Source organism: Pteropus medius, unplaced genomic scaffold, assembly GCF_902729225.1.
Source record: "Pteropus medius unplaced genomic scaffold, Ma_sr-lr_union100, whole genome shotgun sequence".
In the NCBI taxonomy this organism is placed as follows: domain Eukaryota; kingdom Metazoa; phylum Chordata; class Mammalia; order Chiroptera; family Pteropodidae; genus Pteropus; species Pteropus medius.
Genome location: NW_024354875.1, coordinates 8359473 through 8380867, shown reverse-complemented (window position 1 = coordinate 8380867; position 21395 = coordinate 8359473). Strand labels below are relative to the sequence as shown.

Here is a 21395-nt window from a genome sequence, read left to right as displayed (position 1 = left end):
GTGTCATCTCTCGGCCCAAAGGCGCTTTTTTTTAATTAAAATTTCAGATGCGATTTAACACCAGAAGAGTTGAATTTGTTCATATATCCAGAAAGATTCTACCACTTTGTTTTTTTTTTCTTTTAGTTTCCTATTATATTGCTTTCTTTAGCTTCTCTAATTAGAATCTTTTCTTGAAATATAGTGTTATAAATACTTTATTCATATGATTTTCACCAATTACAAAATGTTTTTCTCTTCTTGAAGAAATATTTCCTCCTGAAGTTTTCAGTTCAATGAAAATTTAACAAATATTTGTTGATAAAAATAGTACTATTTTGCAGGGACCATTTTATTTTACTTTCAAAAACAGGCTTACTAACTCAACTGTCCCCTTTAATTTTGTTCTTGAAACCCAGAGTAACTGGCAAATGTACAAACTGTTTTATATAATACTTTAATGTGGCAATAACCCTTAGGGAAAAAAAAATCAGAAACAAAATTAATGCGACGTGAGGAGTTTCTTCACGGTTACAATTGGATTAAATATATTTATTACAATTTTACTCTAATACAGTATTCATCCCCCAATTCTGTTTTGTCATGAATTGTTGAATGAATGAATGAATGAATGAGTGAATCTAAATAAGTTGCTTCATTTAGAGAGGTAGGATATGTAATGGTTAGAGCTCAAACTCTGGAATCCTAAACTTAATTTTCCTCTTAGTAGTTGTATGACAATAAGCTTTTTAAAAATCTTTTAAAAAATTTAGTTTACTCTTCTGTAAAATTGGGGTCATTTATTTTTATAAACAAAAATGGCCAGTAAAAGGAATGAATGAAATAATGCTTATAAAACACTTGAAACATATTCTAGCATATTGTAATAAAAATAAATTATTACATTTTGGAAACTTCATTATTTCTATCAATTTTTATCTCACTTCCTCAATATGTTATGACAATATATGGAGAATTGCAGGCTGTTTTTCAAAGAGTGGGCTTTACATTGAAATGATTTAAGTGCCTCCAATTGTTTCACGAAAATATTCTTTAGAAAATTAAACTTTCTTTGAAATTTGTAAGAACACTGGCTGATCTTATTTCATAAGAAACAAAAAATTTTAGATTCTAATATGTTAATAATATTATTGGTCCTTTAGAAACAAGTATCACTTATAAAACTTGAAGAATAAAGGATTCCATGCAGAGGTATTGATATATTCAATTACAAGCTACTTTTTTCATATGATTAATAAAAAGATTTAAGGAAAAAAATAGCCTTAAAACCATGTTTCAGTATGATGGAACTGAATCTAAAATATTTGTAGATTACTTAAATTATTTACTCTACACTTTACTATATCAAGATCTAACTACCTGCCATATAAACCAATTACCTCTCTCTGTCTCTCTTTATATATATATATATATATATATATATATATATATATATATATATATATATATATATATATATATGTATATATGTATAAAATGCTTTCACCCTTACTTGTAGTTGATATAAGTGGCTTTGAAAGATAAAAATCCTGACTGAGGTGACGTGAAAGGCAGATGATATCAAAGCAAGGAGATATTTCTATGATTTGAGGAAACTTGTGAGGCTTTTATAATGAGTTGCTTTGAACATTGTACAGTACTGAGAGCCTGGAAGAGTGAGCAGAAATGAGTAATGAAGAGAAGAAATGACAGTTGAAACATGCCATACACACACTGCTATGTCATTCAAATTATTGATATAAAAAAATCACAGCGGAACTCACTTTCTCCTTTTATACTTTCCTATAATAGATAGTCCTTTGCTCCCAGTACTGATAATAAAGACTATTACCTAATTTAGTCTCTTAATTAATCTTTCTGTATTATCTTAAAACCATATTATGAATGGGTTTTGTAGATTCACCTGAAAATCACCATTTTTAGCATTATTTCTTTGGCAAAATACAATATAAATATCAAACAACTAAACTACAAGTTAATTTATGTGCAGTTAGTAAGTTTAGTGGCATTGTACTATTTTTAAAGTATGATATAATAGAGTCTATGCTGGAGAAGTGGAAAAGATTAATAGATAAAGGAACCATAATTTTTTCTCTTCCTTGGTATTGGTTAATGTACTTGCCTCAGTCATACAAACCTAAGTGATTTAGAGCCCTTCATTTAGATCTGTTGAGGTGCAGAATCTGTCTATTCCAAATCAGGACTTCTCAACCTCTGATTTTTAAATTTTGGGACCAGAATTCTTAAATGTTGGTGGGGGGAGCTTTTCTGTGCATTGTAAAAAGTTTATTAACACCTCTGGACTCTGCCCACTAAGATACCAATAGTACCACCTTGTTTGTCAATCAAAAATATCTCCAGGCATTCCCAAAGGTCACCTGGGGGTCAAAATTCTCACTATCATCACTGGTTGCAAACCACTGTTTTACATAAAAAGAGTTTTGCAATTATAAAATAATTGTACAGATAGAAACTTCCCTGACACAAATAATTGTTCTTCCACATCATACAGCAAGTGAAATAATCAGCAAGTAAATAAAGATATCAGAAAGACATGTCGTCTCTTTATAATAACTGAAAGTTCATTGGTATTTTAAGATAGCCGTCACCAACAAATACAACATGATAATACATTTTCATTTTTATCCTTTTATAGAGAACTGTGCACAAATAAATGGAAATAATACTTGTGACTTTAAAATTTTTTTCTTTCAAGTACAAATATCTGTAGAAGATGAGATAAGATTTTTAGATGTTTTATTTTTGGCTTCATAACAATACAATATAAAATTAATCCATAAAATATGATTTAATTTGATGAAAGTAACTCCTGCATATCTACTGTGCTGAAATTTGGTGAAACTAAAGGAATAAGAACATCTTTTTATTTGCACATATGTTTTATGTGTTTTAAATAAGGAATTCAGTCTAGTTCTTCAACATGTTAAAAATATAATTTGAAAATACTTGTCAAAGGAAAATAGGATTTAGAATTAGTGTTTATTGAAAGATCTTTTTGAAAATTATTTTTAATATTAAATTATCTTCTAAAATGAAAATTATAATATGAATTATTTTATTATATTAGTAATTATTTTTGTACCAATAAAATTTATTAACAGGATAAATATTAATTATGATCAAAAAGACTACATGGAAGGGAGAAAAATCTTTCTCTTATCTAACAAATTGAATCTTGGCAATCTTCTTCTTTGAGCATATTTATATTAAATAAATAAATATATTTTATATTGCATCAACATTTGCATATATTTTATTTAAATTTAGTGTATGAAATATTTTTTGTGCTTAAAGTGCTTATTTTTCACTGGTGAGGAATGGACTACAATTAAACATAGTTTGTGTGGAATATAGTTATTTTTAATGATATTATTGTTTTCATCATAGAGCACACATCAGTCTTCTGTGACTGGATAACTAACATATGATTCTCCTATAAAATAGTATAGATATCCATTGTTTAGTCTCTTCACCAAAACTATGATGAACTTTAGAATATTAATTCACTTTCCAAATTTTTTAATCGCTGTCTCTTTAGAACATATTCCCACATACATTGAAGAGCATGTAGACGGATCCAAATGTCTGTAAGTCTAAAAGCAATAGGTAATAGTAGAGATTTGGGGAAAAGACAATATGTATGTATATAAGTCATAGTTTCTAGAAGCATAACACTTATACTCTAGCTGTGAGCTTGACAAACTAAGGCCCTCAAGCTAAGTTCAGCCTTCTGGCTATATTGTAAATAAAGTTTTACTTGAACATAGCCATACCCATTGATTCACATATTGTTTTATGACTGCTTTTGTGCTACTATAGCAAAGTTGAATAGTTACTATGAAGAACATAGGCAAAAACATTTACTGTTTGACTTTTTACATAAAATAAAAACAAAAACACAAAAAACAAAAAATCTGCCAACCCTTGATTTAGCTAGAGAGACTAGTGTATACTACTATAAAATATATGAGTATATGTCACAGACAATTAGAAAATAGGACAGTAAACAATAAATCACCTAATGCTTTGTGTAGTCAATAATTAAAACTAATATTCAATGATGGAAAGAATCAGCATTAGCAAGCTGCATTAGAAAATGATTTCTAGGAGAAAAAAATGACTTGAACTGGCTCATGAAGGGGAGTTAATGTAAAAATGTTGGTTATGAAATTCTATAAGAAGAAAAATATACAGAGGTAGAAAAGGACAAGCTATAAATATTCAGAGAACAATAAAGAGTCCATTTTGGCATGTGCATCATGTATATACAGAAGAAAAGTGGTAGATGAAGCTAGAAGATAGATTGCTATCTTACAAAGAGAAATTGATATATTCTCGGCAGTACCAAAAGTATACCAGTTACATGGCTGTAGGGGTCACTCAAAAATGATGAAATAAAACTATGTTAGAAGATGAAAGATTTAAAAATGGAAAGAAAACACATTTTAGGAAAAATGTGAGAATACTTGAGAATTGATTAAATATCGTAGTGAAAGAGAAGTGAAAAATGCTTTCAATTTAAAATTTTGTGAGTTTAAAAGACTGATAACACCCTTAACAAAAAATAAACAGAGTGAATCAGGATAAAGAACTGGCAGGTGAATGAGAATAGTAGGTAGACCAATCAGGCTGGTACAGAAGAATCTAGGGGAAAATCTTAGGAGAGATGATTGAGATTTTGTGAGGTAAATAGTGAGAAAGCCATCCAGGATTTTAAGCAGAGCAGCTTTACGATCAAATCTGCATTTTAGAATGATAACTGTACACAATGGGGAGAAACTGGAAATCAAGAAAATAGTTAGGAAATAGTGCAGCAATCCCAGCAAGAGATGAAGAGAACCTAAATTAACCAGTGACCACATAAATGAAGAGAATGGTGTAGAGTTAAGAGGAAGAACTCTGTTTTATCTGCTATTATATCCCAGCTTTTAAAAACTAGATAGAACAAATAGGTGCTACATAAATATTTATAAATATTTATTCAATACATAAATATAAGGAAGGGTGTAATATGTATCCCCGAGGTTCTTTGTGTTGTCAACTTGAGTTTAAATCATGTGAATTATCAGCGAACTCAGTCTGTTCATCTCTGTTTGACTTTCATCTGTTAAGATCGCTTATAGTATACATTGACTGGTCAGCTTATCCCAACTCCTGGATACAAATCAGTGAGATAGTATTGGTAGTGTAAACTCTTGTAGACGTTTACAACCTCTGTATCGATTTTGGATTTTGCAATAGTATTTTTATATAATGCTCAGTTGTTTTATAGCAAGCATTAGCAAACATTTTTTACAAAGAGCCTGTTAATAAGTATTTTAGGACTTTGGGGGCTATATGATCTCTGTTGAAACTGTTCAACTCTAATATTATAGTATAAAAGCAGCCATAGATGATATGTAAACTAATGAGAATGGCTGTGTTCCAATAAAACTTTATTTACAGAAACAGGCACTGGGCCGAATTTGGTTTAGTGGTCATTTTAACATAAAGCAGAGATTAGCACTAATCCTTGTTTTATATATTAAAATATGAGCATAGTGAACCAGATTCCCTAATTTAATAATTAGAATAAGTATCTGTTCAAATGCATGTTTAGAAAGACATTTTGAAAAGATTTAACAGCATTATTTCAAAGTGATAAGAGATAAAAATTAAAGTAAGAAGTTCTTTGTGGATTTTTCATGCTGTAAAGCACAAAATAATGTGAATATTATATTATGGTGTTGTCATTAATACAGATATTGGGTTATGAAGTCATTGTATATATTTATCATATATAGAAAAAATAATATATTTGATTTTAAAAATATTTGATCATAATTATAGAATGTTGAGAAGAGCTGATATGATTCTGAGCTAAAAACAAAAAACAATGATGTTCAAAGTGAAATCCAAGCACCTGTCATTGAGCTGTCATGGATTATGCTTTTAATTTCCATGAGAGAAGTAGCATTTGCTGTGTCAGTATTTTTAAACAAATTTTTCCTCTTCTTTCCTTCCTCTCTCTTTACACGTTTTTTGTTCTTTCTGTTTTTCTTCTTCTTCCTCTTCTCTTTTTCGGGTTTTGAAAACTGAGCTTTCTCTATCTACCACAGCTAGGTACTTCTTATAATAGGTATCTAACAGTTACGCAACAGTGCCTCTTTTTCATTTTGCTTCCTCCCCTGCAGCACCTTTCCTCCACAATAACTTTTATATCTATTCTCTTGCTTCTCTAGCCTGCAGTTCCTTAGGAATTCCAATTATAATAGATGAAGCTCAAAGAGAAGATAGAAGAATATATTTCACTTACTCCATGGGACAGAGGGACTTGCACTCCTATGTAATCTCTATACCCTAGCTTCCACTCTTTTCTAATAGTGTTGGTTCTTAATTAATTTACTTGGAAAAAAATGTTTCTGAGTCTTTAATTTCTTTTTATGTATTTATATTTTTAATCAAATGCAAAGATATGGATTATTTTTATTATCTTGTTGAGAGGGTGATAAAGACTGAGAAAAGCCATCTTGAATATTTATCAAATTCATTTCATTCCTCTCATCCTCTACAATTTTATCTTATTCCATTATTTTTTAAAATTTTTTTGTGCTTCAAAACTCTATAGGACTGATATTAACTACTCTGAAAAATAGATCCACCTGTTTGGAAGAAAATATTACTTGTAGGATTAAAAGATGTAACTTTTTTCTTCCTTAAATTTAGTTGCCTAGTTCTAAAGACTATTCTACTAGATAAGCTTTATAAACAAGATTTAAGAGAATAGCTATTGATCAACTGAGATTAAAATCTTATCCAAAACAAGATGACAAAACAAAAACTACAAAGAAATAAAAGAATAACATTGAACTGCAAAATTTATATTTCAGTAGAAATTTGAATATATCATGTTACTTATATAATATAATTTATTAAGTATGTGTATGTGGAGCAAACTTAACCATGCAATCAGTTAATACAAACAAAAAATGAAGAAGTAGATGTCTTAGTAATGAAGGTAGACAAACTTTTCTTCACAAAGGCTCTGATTCAATAAAGAGGAAATGGCCTGAAGTACGGATATATACTTAACAGCAGTTTCCTAGGGAAACTTAAGAGGAGCCTATAAGGAGGTTAGGAAAATAGCAAAATCCATTGGAACTCTCAATGCCTGGGTTATAGTCTACCTGAGTTTATTATATAGTAAATTTAATAATCATTCCTGGTTGTTTCTCAGACTAGATCCTGAAACAAAACAAAACAAAACAAAACAAAATAAAACAAAACAAAATCACTTTGCTTCCAAGGCAATAGTATGCATACCATCCATCTTAGAGAAAATTGAGGGGTTATTTTCTTTATCTTTGAGGAGAAAAAATGTTTTTATTAATGTAACTGCTGTGTATGTGTGTCTATTATTTTCATATTAATCACCCTAGTAATAGGTGCTATGTAGGGAACTTCACTTTGAATTATTAAAGGAATAACCCCTGTCAACCTCAGAGGTTCCCTAATATATTCTTTCTTCTTCACTGTTAATATTTCACTGTGTAATTACAGCTCCCAATCCCTGTGCAGCTAATGACGGCAAAGGCCCCTGCTCTCACATGTGCCTGATCAATCATAATAGGAGTGCTGCCTGTGCATGCCCCCACCTGATGAAGCTTTCCACAGACAAGAAGACCTGCTATGGTATATTCTTAAAGTTCTTATCTAAAATTCAAATTGAATTCTCTCAAATTGTATTAGCATTTAGATTTTTCTCATAGTAAAGCAGATGAGGTTTTTAATGTCCTTAGAAACATTTGAACGTATGTTATTTTTAGACTATTGATGATTCATCTATTTTTGGGGAGACTGACAAATTCTTAAAATATGTGATATGCTGCACTTTATTATTTATTACCTTATTCATTTTTCCTTGCAACTTTATTATTTAATGTGTTAGCAGAATTTATCTCTACAAAACAGGAAGATTTGTAAGTAAAAGTGCATTAGAAAATGATGATGCAGGTAACCTGCATACCGAAGAGGTACGTAACAGCTTTAATTCCTTCCTGCTCATCTAAAGTCACTTTAGCATCATTTTGTATGGGATTATCAACTTGAAGAGAGGGAAAATGAAGTAAAACGTATAATTTTAAAAGATTTGTAAAAAATATTTAAATAATGCATTTAAAAAATGAATGAAAATCAGACTGGTGTTTTTCCGGTTTCTTTTATTTAAATTTTGAGTAATATTTTTCTTGTACTTTATTTGCAAAGCAATTACTTTTAAGGACAAAAAAGAATGTACATAATTTGGGAATTTAGGCACATGTGAATTTAATTAATTTTGTGCAATCATAACATATCTCAAATAACAAGAATAACCTCAAAGCAAATGACAAAAGAATAGAATATCTGTGACTCCAGTTTCTATTTAATCAACTAATATTTCATAAACTCAGTGATAGAATGGTGCCTATGGAAGTACAAGTGATACAATGCATCAAATTGTTAGACAAATTTACAAAAATTTACAATAAAGCATGGTTTAACATTATTTGAACTTTAGTTTTGATAGGAAAAAATTAAACACTTTTTTAAAAAAGCAGTGTTTCATTTCATTTTATTTAATGATAGGATAGAAAAAAATGTTCTTAGATTTCTTCAAACATCATTTAATGCAATGCAATATTGTCATAATTATTTACAAAGAACAAATATGGTCGTTTGACATTTATTGAGTTCATGTATTTTAGTAAGTTTGTTTGAAATAATAAAATCAATTACTGAGAAACTTAGCATTTTTAACTAATAAAAATAAAGATTTAAGGATTTTAATGTAATTTTACATTTGTTTCTATTAAGTACTCTAATTTAAAAATAGATAAATCATTTCTGCATGAATGTTTCCATCAAATCTTGATTATGATTTTCTGGTGTTAAAAATCTATTAAATCATCAACAAGTAATATTTTAGAATGCCCAGACTGCTTCAGACTTGTCAAGCTTATAAGAGGAAAATTTTTATTTTTATTTTTTTTCCAGAAATGAAAAAATTTCTTGTTTATGCAAGACATTCTGAAATCAGAGGAGTGGATATTGATAATCCATATTTTAATTTTATCACGGCCTTTACTGTTCCTGATATTGATGATGTTACTGTGATAGACTTCGATGCATCTGAAGAACGTTTATACTGGACAGATATTAAAACACAAACCATTAAACGAGCTTTTATTAATGGAACTGGATTAGAAACTGTTATTTCAAGAGGTAAAAGATTTGCACATTAAAACTTAAAAAATGTTTGTTATTCAATTTATAATAATCAGAAGTCTCTTTCATACCCTTTTACTATTATCCAATTCTATGCTGTCGATTGAAAGTTAGAATTGATTATTCAGAGATTTAATAATTCTATGTCTTAACAATTGCGTAAAGCTATAATTATGTTGCACATAGTAGCTTAATAACTAAAACTTTAGTTTCACAAGAAGAAATAATTTCAGAACAATTTCTTTAAAATTTACAGGTTTCTAAATAAACTGATTTTAAAGACTCCTTTTTGCTGATGGGAGAATATATTTGCATAGAGAAAATACAGGTTATTGGAGAAGACTGGTTTTCCTCACTAACCCTAAATTATTATCGACTTCCTTTTCTATATATTTCTATAGAACTAGACTATACACATAAGATAGGGAACCTGTTCCTATCCACTTCCTGACCCAGCAGATTGAATCATAGGTTCTCAGTAAATGTCATTGAGTTAACCATTAAAAAAGAGTAACTTTACCCAAAGTAGAAAACATAGCTGCAGTGAGACATACATGTAATGGCAGTAGTTAAACTCTAAATATTTAGCATTTAATTATCCTAATTATTGCTTAAATTTTGATATATTGTGATTTATGGATCAGTTATTATTTTATTGAATGAATCTTAATTGAGTACCTGTTGTTTGCCATGGCTACAAAACTAAAAAACAGAAAAAAAGAAAAAAAAAAGGCAGTTTCTCTTCAACATTATGACCCCTAAACATAATAGAGTGATTTGGAGGAGAATGAAAAAAAGGATAATCAGTAATCTATACAGATATTTCAAACTCCCAGGCTTTGAAGCATATTGAAAAATTTAAATCAGACCTTATTTGAGCAATGATCAATCTCTTAATGAAAGCAATAAGTACAGGTTTTAAAATCACAGTGTTTTTCAAGAGTTTCTACACATAACACTAAAAGGCTGGCTTGAGTACAACTAGTAGATAGATCTGAGAGTATTTGATCACTGAAGTACTCTTTTATTTATGCTAGCTCTTTACCCATCTTAGACTAGTATTATTAAAGCAACTTGAATGAATTGATTATAAGCTTGTTTAAATATTTATTTCAAACTTGCCATAAGAGAAGAGCCTTTCTAAAACAGTTAATGTAAATTTCCTCCTTGTACAGGATTCAGGATTTTTTTACTGGAAAAATGGTTAGATAAGCATTATTAGACTAGGTTTGAAAAAAGAATTTCTGGATGATGGTCTTTGAAAACCTCAAGAAACTAGTTAAAGGGCTTTAGGTGTCTCCCAAGACTGACAGTCAAACAAAAAATTGCTCAAATACTTCATTATAAATATGAAATGCATCCCAGAAGTTTATATGAATTGTACAAAGTATATGATATTCTACCTCAAAAAAATTTGGGGACGATTTTCTGTCTCTAATTATAGATTGATAGCTAGTAGTAATTTGGTGAGATTATTTTTGAGAAAACCACAAGGACTAAATTTTATTTAGCACAACTCTATTTACAATTATTAACCAATAATTAAGCAATAGTATTTTCTTACTAATAATACATATACTCATTAGCATCAATAACTATTAATCAGTCATTTTGCCAAATATTTGCATATTTTCTATGGAATAGTAATTGAAGGATTACAAAGGCTAGTAAAGACTGAATAGTATTGTTGTGGGAAAAGTTCTTATCTTATTCCGCAAGAAAGAATTCAAGGGTAAGAGGAACAGCAGGCAGGAAATCACAGGGTTTATTAAAGCAGAAGTACACATTGGAGCAGGAGGTGGAGTGAGGGGAGGGGAAGAGAGCAAGAACAAGGGAGCGAGAGTGAAAATGGGTCATGCTAATGTGGCTGGTTATGAACTTTCTGTTCTCCCTAGAGGCTGAGCTCTGGAAAACATGGTGCTTAGGTAGGCTTATCTCCTCCCAGTAGGCAGGGAAGCTCAGTTTCCTGCTTTTTTTCCTCATCTGGTGTTTCTGGAACTGTCATGGCATCAGGTGCACAATGGAAGTTGCAGTATTTACAATGCAGATGAGATTATAATGATATTATAATCAGCCAAAAGTCATGCCTTAGCCAAAGATGGAGTATATGCTGGAAAAGTCAGGTTTTGGCTTATTCTTCCTGCAGGGGCTAAGACAGGGGAAGTTCCGAAGAAAGAAAAATGTTTCAAAGCTATATCCTGGAGGGAGAGGGAATATCCCTGCCCTACCCATCCCTCCTCAGGATGGAGCACTGTGCTGCACAAGCCTATGGAACTAAAGAAATAGAAACCAAATGATGCCAGCCTTTATAAAATAAGTTGTCGATTTTTAATGTTAATACTAAGGATAATGGGAACCAAGGAAGTGTTTTCAGGAGAGTGCAGCTACACGATTAGTTTTGCCTTTGGAAAAGATCATTCTAGCTATTATATCTAGTAGAGAGTTGAAGAGTCTGGGGTGGGGTGAGTAGGTGAGTAGTAGACCCTGGGAAACAAATAAGTTCGCTGGTACAGTGGTTTTAATAAGAGATGATAGACCCGGACTGGACTGGAAACAACAGAGATAGTGAAATGAGGAAAGATTTTAAATATATCAAAGAGTAAAAATATAAAGGAACTTAATTAAATATGAAGGTTGAAGAATAGGCAATGTAGAAGGATAACTTCCTGATTTCTGGCTGCCCCACAAGTTGAACGATATTGTTGTTCCCTTTCTTCCACTGTGACACCTTAAGGATGATATACTTTCCATTATTAGAAATACTTGAGATGAACATTTGACAGTTCAGCTTCTGAACTCATCAAAGTATCTCAAATCTTTCCAGCAATTGTACTTAATTTTATCCTTTTTTCTTTTAGATTTACTGTGAGTGACTCTCTGATCTTTCTCTTACTTCTTACACTGTTGGCCTTTGTATTTTCTTACTTCACTGTCCTCCCTCTACTGGATATTTTCTTGAGGGTCTTTCCTATCTTCCTTAGCTTAAGTCTAATGTGAAATGCATTTCAAAAGTCAGGCCCCAGATCTATCCATTGTCCCAGGCAGCCCCCATTTTTTTCCTTCTCGAGCCAACCAGTTTCTGAGGAAAACACTGGGGCTCTTTGGGCCAAGCTTTTATGAAAGAGATTAGAAATATTTTGCCTTCTTCACTATTCTCCATAACCCGAAACACTAAGATGTTCTTAAACTCTGTATTATCCACATGAGCTATTTGTTACAGGGGCTTTTAGTAGGTATACTTCTTATAAGGGTAATTACTAATAGATGACTATAGACATATTCATTGTGTAAATTAACAAATATTTACATATGTTTATATATACATTTTTCCTTTGCCCTTTTACAAAAACCAAAGGTGATTTTATTCTAAAAAAATAAATGTAACAATTCCTGGCAAAAGTTCTTGCTAGTGGTCTACAGCCCAACTTTTTTGTGTTAATTGATTCTTATACTTGAATTACTCATTGGTCTAAACACTTTTTGGTTATTCATACTCTAAGGTGTGTTTTTCTGACACAAGAAATGATATTAACTGTCATTCATGTGACTAGTACCATTATCTCATTTAATCTTTGCAAATTTTTTATTAAGAATTATTTCTTGAGGCAATTCACACTTGGGACTATATGTTAAGAGTTGCTATGAATCCTCATTACTCTTTAGTAAAAGGACTTGGGACTTCATCCCAAAAGTCCTAGGTGTTTTCCCTTTTAAGATAGTCCCACAAGCTCAATTGCCCCTCCTTAACTTGTATACTGCCCAGAATTATACCTTATTGGATAATAGATCCATCCCCTCACCCCCCAAAAAACTCTCAAATACTCCTTTTAATTAACATAGTAAGAAAAAAAAAAGACATTAATATACCTTAAAGTTCCTATTAGAAGCCAGGAGTAGTATAATGGACTTTTCACATTTGTACATATCATTATTATTTTATCTATCATTTATTCCTCATACAGTACTTTGAGGTAAATGTTACTTTTTTAAAGATGAGAAAGCACTTTGTTCAGGTTTGCCATGCTATGAAATAGCAAGGCTTTGTTACATCCAAGTTTGGATTAGACTTTTTAACTCTAAAGCTATGCTCTTTTCCCTAAGTGTTCCTTTCTTTTACAAATAACAAAACTCAGCAGCTTTTCTATGACCATATGGTTTGTATATTACGGTGCATTCAAGCTTTATTTAATATATACTCAGCATGCTCTGCAGAGTTCATCTAGTAGTACCTGGGTGAAGTATAAGGGTTAGACCATATCCTTGCCAACAATTTTATTGTTTATTCTGAAATATGAAGGAACAGCTTTTAGAAATATGTTGTCAACTTTACAAGATTCCAGGACACTGTCAATTGATTCTCATTTTTTTATTGGAAAAGACCTTTGATATATCTGATTATTCTAACGCAAAGTATAAATTACTTGTCTTTGGAAAATTAAAGACTCAATTTTGGGCAAGTGTTATTGCTCTAGAAAAATTTTTTTAATACTAGAATTATCTACTCTCTGAATGAACTAGACTGTTAGAATGGGTTAAGCAGAAGCTAAAATAAATGAAAAGAAGATAAATATAAATTAGAAGTATATCTGTTTATTTCTGTAAAGAATGTTCTTTTATGTGCTAGGAAATTATCATATAATCATATGCTTTTTAATTGAAAAAAATTAAACCATTTTAAATACATCTTTTGATCACATTGCTACTATATAAAATCTAATTCTCAGTGTAACTTTGAATCTAATGACCCATTTCAGAGTAGATTTCCATCAGTCTTTGAAACTGTTATCTACTTCTGCCAACAGTTATTTTGTCAGTGAGTACTAAAGAGTCATTCATTCCCTCTATTTTGCAAGACATCATATTAAATTGTACCCAGTAATAAAAATGCTTAGAAAATAAAAACTATTGTTAAAATTGGTCCAGAGAGAATGAAAGAAATGAAAACAGGTCAGTAAAAATAGTGAGCTCTAGATCTTGGAAACAGGCCTTGAATTAAAGTAGAAAGTTTGAATAGGAACATCTGTTGTTTTGCCTATTTCTGAATAGATTTTCAGTTTTCATTTTCACCCAGGAAGTTTTTGGTGAAAGAATGTCAACATCTGCGATTTTCAAAAAGAAAAAAAGAAGAAAGGCAAAAACGACACCTATAACTGCCATTCCCTTGAGAACTATGTCTCTATAGCAATAGGTGCTAAATAAGCAATACTTCATATGTTTATTCTTCATCTTTTAGTTAGAAGAATAGAAATCATATTTTATTTTATGGCATAAGCTTTTTTTTTTTACATCATATTCTGGATTCCATATCTGGGGCATTATATGGTTGGGGCAATGGCTGTTATTTAACTGAGACAGTGCATAACCTCAAGGAGCTTCCTATCTGGTGAAAGAATGGGTTAAACAACTAACTAAAATGTAAGGCTAAATGAAATAAGAAGTTTAATAAGTTTACCCTTAACCACTTCTTAGAAAATTAGCCCAGGGAACACTTAGTTCTTACATGAGATTACCAAAGTGTAAGGTGGTAGTCAAACTAGTCCTTGTGGGGAAATGGTAGTGAATTCAATCCAGGTTAAGACATATTAGTAGGCACAAAGGTCCGAACGCTTCAAAGAAGAGTAAGTAGTGAGAGGTGGCTAGACCTTATAAAAGAGAAAACTAGAAGCTTATCATGATGGCAGATTACAGAAGGTCTTATACCAGAGTCAGGGACTGTTACTATATTTTTTTCTATTTTCCCTCAAGGCAATAGGAAGCCACTAGAGACCTTTAACAGATGGGTATAGGTGATTCAATCTCCCTTAAAGATAAACCAGGTGGAAATCTGAAAGTTATATTGAAAAAGTGAGAAATTATAGTAAGAACACAATTAGAAATTTATAGAAATATTCTAAATCTGAAACAAAAATGAGATTAGAACAATGGGAGATACGGTATAAGAAGGCGACAGACACCAAGGGTATGGTAGATGTAGAAGAATTTAATCTGATGAGTGAAAGAGAGTTGAAGTTGACTAGATTATTGAAAAGATATTGGAAACATCAATACAGATGAAAATAAAAAAAGAAGGCTTGCTTCAAACTTTTTCCCAATCAGCAGTGAGTTGTTTCTCTCAGACAGGAACAATTAGAGGTTTAGTACATTGAGAGATATGAAGATAAATGAAAATTATAGTTCTGCACCTATATTCTCTAGAAATAAAAATAGATTTGGGATATATATGTGTTAAAACTCACAAAACCAAGACAATGATAAACACTAAGTCATTCAGAGTTGAAAAGAAATAAAATTAGTGAGGATGAACGGAGAAGGCTTCTAAAATATTTGTAATGTGCTATTTCTTAAGCTGGATCATGGATTTATGTGTATATATATGTATGTATATATATATACACATATATGTATATATTTATATGTATATATGTATAATTTTGTATGTTTAGAGTTTCTCATATATGCAACAAATCAAATATTTAATATTTATAAGTTCCCTTGAGAAAGCTTTTTAAAAATGTTACCACTTTACTGTTTAAACTTTGTTCCTAAAAACAGAGAAATAATTGCTCAGAAACCCACCTCAAATTAGTTTTGATTGGATGTAACCATACCTGCCCTCAGAAAGTAGTAAGAGTAATTGGGATGCCCTCCCACCTTGGAGGCATCACTGATTTGGGGCAAAAGTCTTTGTGCTCACCCTAAGACGATGGTGTCAGCAGGCGCACTTCATGCTGGGAGGCGGGAGAAAATAAATCTCACAAGAAGAGAAACAACAACCGGTTATTTTTTATTTTATCTGCATGTTAATCAATTTATGTGCTTATTCCCATCATTCTTCCATCTAAGATCTTCTTTTTATGATCATTTCTCTTCTCTCTGAATTAAATCCTTTAGTATTTCTTTAGTAAGAATCTGTTAGTGATAATCTGATATATTATCAGATATATATATTTGGTCTTCATTTTTTGAAAGATAATTTTTTTAATTGTGGTAAAATATACATCATATAAAATTTATTATCTTGACCTTTTTTAAGTGTACAGTTCAGTAGTGTAAGTATATTCGCATTATGCAATCAATCTTCAGAACTCTTCATCTTGCAAAATTAATATTCAGTAAATCAGTGGTCCCCAACCTTTTCATCACCAGGGAATGGTGCTCCTATAAGAATCTCATGTCTGATGATCTGAGGAGAAGCTGAGGCAGTGATGCTAGCACTAGGTAGCGGCTGCAAATACAGATGAAGATTTTCTCACTCACCACTTCTAACCTCCTGCTGTGCAGCCCAGTTCCTAACAGGTTACTGTTGGGTACCAGTCCACAGCCCGGGGGTTGAGGATCACTGGCTTAAAGGATCTATTTCAAGCAGGCATCCACTTCAAGGGAGGCTATCTTGAATAAACACATTGCCAGTCATACAACTAGGTAAAGAGCCAAGCCACTTCTCTACACTGACACTCCTTTGGTAGGAATTTTTCAGCTTCATTATAATCTTATAGGACCACCTTTATATATGCAGTCTGTGGTTGACCAAAATGTCACTATACGATGTTTAACTGTACACTCAGAAGTGGAATTGCTGAGTCATCAGGTAATTCTATTTTTTATTCTTTGAAGAAGTGCCACACTATTTTCCACAGAGGCTGTACCATTTCATATTCCCACCAAAAATGTACAAGAATTCCAACTTCTCCATATTCTTCTCAGCCCTTGTTATTTTCTGGGTTTTTGTTTTGATTCTGTTTTTATAGTAGCCATACTAGTGAGTGTGACGTGGCATCTAATTTTGGTTTAGATTTGCATTTCTTAATGATTAGTGATGCTGAACTTTCTCTCATGTTGGCCATTTCTATATCTACTTTGAATAAATGTCTATTCGAGTCTTTTGTCCATTTTTAAATCAAATCGTTTTTGTAGTAGTAGTTAAGATGTAGTATGAAAGATAACTCTGTTCATTAGAAATTTCAAGTTCAGAGTTATTTTCTCTCAACCCTTTCTAGATAGCATTCCACAATATTTTAGCATATCCCTTATTGCTATTGAGAATTTCCACATTTGTCTAAGTAACATTCTTTTGAATGATGTGTCTTTTCTTCTTTTCTCGTTAGCTACTTTTAATGTCCACCCCCCTCGCCCCCTTATGACAGTATTTATTTAGCCACATAGAGTTTTGTGCCTCCTATAGGGTCACGTCTTTCATCAGATCAGGAGAAAAAAAAAACAAAAAACCCTTAAATATTATTTCTGACAGTTTTTCCTAACCTAGTCTCTCTACTTCCTCCTTTGGAAACTCTGACTAGATAAGCTAGACTATTCATTCATCAACTCACTTAATCTTTTTGTTTCTCTGTTTTGACTGTGGCTAAATTCCTTTAATTTATCTTGCAGTTCATTAATTGAACTGCATCTAAGCTACTGGTTAATCCATTTAATAAATTATTATTATTATTAATATTGCATTAAAAATATTCGTAAGTATGTTTGGTTCTCATTTATATCTTACAAGAGGATCTCTAAAATAAATTATTGCACTTTGCTTATTATTTTAAAGTATATTTATTCCACTCAGTTTGCTTTATCGTAGGTTTAGGATCTTTAAACCTGTTGTTTATATCTATCTTTACTCTCTTATGTCTCATTTATCTGTGTATATTTTAATTTTTAGTTCTGACTTATTATGATAATGAACTCAGTCTGTGGGTGTTGTGAGAATTTGGGTTGAGGAATATTTTTATTTCAAATATTTCAAATCCATAAAGGAATTGAAACTGCTTCTGCCGGAAAGAAAATGAGTCACTATAAGCCAGGAATCACTTTAATTTTACTTCTCTACCCAACCAGTGGATACCTTATTGATAAACTAGGTGTCTCTTACCTGAGTATAAACCTATGCTTAGAATTATTATTATTATTTTTTCTACCCAGAGAAAGGACAGAAAAAAATAAGTTTTGTTTTCATTTTTAAGTTATTCTCCTTTTTAAGCAGCAGGTTTTTTTTCTCCCACTCATCTATCACTGAGGATTTAAACCCTTCTGATATACCTGAAGATTTAGACCCTTCTGATATACCTGAGCTTGTTTACGTTTAGTCCTCCTATTCTCTGTAAATATAAGGACTAAACCCTCTTGAAGTGAACAATTATCCATAAATCTCTAGATTCTCATTACAAGTTTTTGTCCCTATGGCTACACTAGTCTCTGTATTCCCATTTGCCTTCTTTTATGGTTTTAACTATCATATGAAGTGTGTTAGCACTTAGAGATTTTTATGTCTGTCTTATGAGCTTGACAATGCATTGAAAAGTTATAATTTATCATGCATGCATCAGGAAATTTTGTGGCAAGAAAGGCTTTTCAGAATTTCTAATCTACCTTAATTCAAGAAATAAGAATCCCCAAAAATAGGAAAATTAAAATTTTGGAGAAACTTGATCAGAGATTTTGGTCTAACTTACTTGAAGACAAGAAGTAAGAGCCATAATTTATTATTTCAATATTTCTGTGAAGGAAAAAATATCATTAAACACATGCCATCACCATCGTTATGGTGAATCGACCAGGACACTCTAAAGCAACCAAACTTTGGCATTAAGAATGGTTAAAAAAAGATATGTTTTGTTTTGGACGTAAAGCTAATAATTAGGAACTCCATCCAATCTAGTTGGTAGGAAAAAAAAGTAAGGACAGAGAATGAGAATTTCCTGAGTATTTAATTAGATGTGTATACTACTGAAAATGAACTTAAAGACCTTATATATCTGATATTTTGAGCTCAGCTTACACATAATCTTAAATTATCAATCATGCATGTTATGAATTTATTCATCAATTCATTAACAATATTTATTTTGAAGACAGTGTTGTATGCATTTGGAGATGGGAGCTATAAAGATAAATTAGCAAGGAATTTGCCCTTAAGATGTACATTTTAGAGCAGTAATATGTCAGCAAACAATTATCACAGTAAGTAGAAAGGCATTGGCCAGATGTAGTCCTGTTGAATTAGGAAGGTAGAGAAAATCTTTCTGGCTAGGATGTATAGGAGAGTTTATCAGGTGTTTGTGGTTGAAGGATGTTATTGTTTATCAGCCAGCCTATTTTGCATGAAACTTAGGCAAGTGGAGATATGATAGGGTACGAGGTCCAGATAATCCTTATAGGTTGGAAAGGTCAGAACAAGTCTGGGAATCTGAAAACACTGAAGTGTATGGTAATTGTTAAAAATGACTGAATGTATGGTAATTGTTAAAAATAGTGACAAATGAGGTTAGAAAGGTGATTCTATTCAGATTATATAAAAAACCAGGCTAAGGAAGTTAGACATCACTTTTGTAGTGGTTGGAAGTTATTGAATACCTTGGTGAAAGCAAAGGTCATGATCTACAGCTCTCTAGTCAGAAAAATGACCTGGCAGCATCTAAATCAATTGCTTGATAGAGGAAAAAGACTAAACGCTATTGAAATATTAAAAATAAAAGTAGATTTGAAAGAGCATGAACCATACAATTGACAAGGTCTAAATAGTATTAATAGCTTACACGTGGCTATAATTTTCAATTTAATAATGCAATGTTATTTTCTAGGCCTTATGATTAGGACTCAATCAAAAATGAATAAAAGAATTGTAAGCAACAGAGATAGTCAAAGGGAAAAACAAAACAAACAACAACAAAACAAACAGAAGAATAAAAACCTTTGGAGAAAACATATTTAGGGAAAAGAATATTAAAAAAAAAAACTAATTTCATTAATTTTGCCAATAATAAGCAATCCAGGGTAAAAATGCAGAAAGTATTAATTCCTTAGATTGCCAAAGTACCCTTCAATTCTACAATAAGGTGCATAAACACACATCATCTAGTATGATATTCACAGAATCTTATGTATTATTTATAATTACCTTATTTTCTCGGTTAAAAAAGAGGCCAAAATTTAAGTGACTTGGTTAAAGACAAAAAGTAGACATGCAACCCAGAACATGAAGCCAATTTTTTTCATTACACCAATACTGGCTTTCAGCAACAAATTAAATCCAGAGGGTAAAGGAGAAGGAAAAAATATCCTGGGTGAGCAATACATTAGTATCAGCCGTGGAAGGGTTATCTTTACAGAAGTGCTGTATCACTTTTTTTTCTGTATAAAAATGGGAATCAAAGGAGGATAACTTAAAATAAGTCAATTTCAAGTTTCAGGTTTAAAAATGAAGAGTGAGAAGATACTGATTAGAAGACAAAATTCAAACATAGGAGCATCTTGTAAAGGTGTTGGATTAAAAGTGATTTAGAAAGAATAAAAGGATTTGAGAAAGTTAGCTTGGAAGAGATTCAAGGATGTCAGCATGGGGTGGAACCTCTCTTGCCAGTACTACTAGGAGCTGCCAGGCCTTGTGACTTATTTTTCTCTTTTTTATTTTGAACTAGTCGACACATTTTACAATCTGGAGTTTCTACTTTCAGGCGACAATCTAGCTTTGTGGCATCTTTTGAAAATGATAAATAGATGTATCAATTCAATGATCTAAGTAGCGGGTGCTCTGGTTGTCTGGGAGCATTCGGACCAGAAACACTGCCACAGCAGCACCTGGAAGCCAATTAGAATTTGAAAAATTTTGTCCGGTCCCCAGATCAACTGAACAAGAAGTGTCATTTTTATAGTCTCCAGGTGTCTTATAAGTTTGAATAACACTGACCTAAAAAACTCTAAAGGTACATTATGCTAGAAAATATTAAAACTTTGTAAAATAAATGCAAAGCCATTTCAGAGTTAGTAAATGCCACATCTTGGGGACTAAACTGGTCTTCTTTATCTATTAATATGCTAAAATAGATTTTTTAGTATCCATCATTGTTGGCACTTTATTTTAATTTGCTTCTTTAATTAAAATGTTTAATTGTATTTAAGCCTAAATAATATCATTTTTTAAAGATGCCTAATTGAATAATCAAGGAATAACAACCCAAATATTCATATTGTCTGTAATAAATTGAAACATAATTAGATTTGAGTAATTTCTTTAGAATCCACATTGGAGGAATGCTAAAAGGATTTTAGTTTCTTTGTATCTCAGTCAATTTCTGTTAACTATCTGTTTTGAAAGATGTTCAAGTCCATTGATTCTTTTAGGAAAGTTGAAT

General features: G+C 31.3%; 1 protein-coding gene across 1 annotated transcript in view; it reads left to right on the top strand.

Annotated features, from left to right (window-relative positions):
• The window catches only part of LRP1B (LDL receptor related protein 1B), a 1647539-nt gene that overhangs the window by 1116971 nt on the left and 509173 nt on the right, over positions 1–21395 (top strand). The window contains exons 28-29 of the mRNA XM_039855262.1: positions 7561–7692; positions 9034–9261. Coding sequence (XP_039711196.1) covers positions 7561–7692; positions 9034–9261 — 360 coding nt within the window. The remainder of the gene's footprint in view (positions 1–7560; positions 7693–9033; positions 9262–21395) is intronic.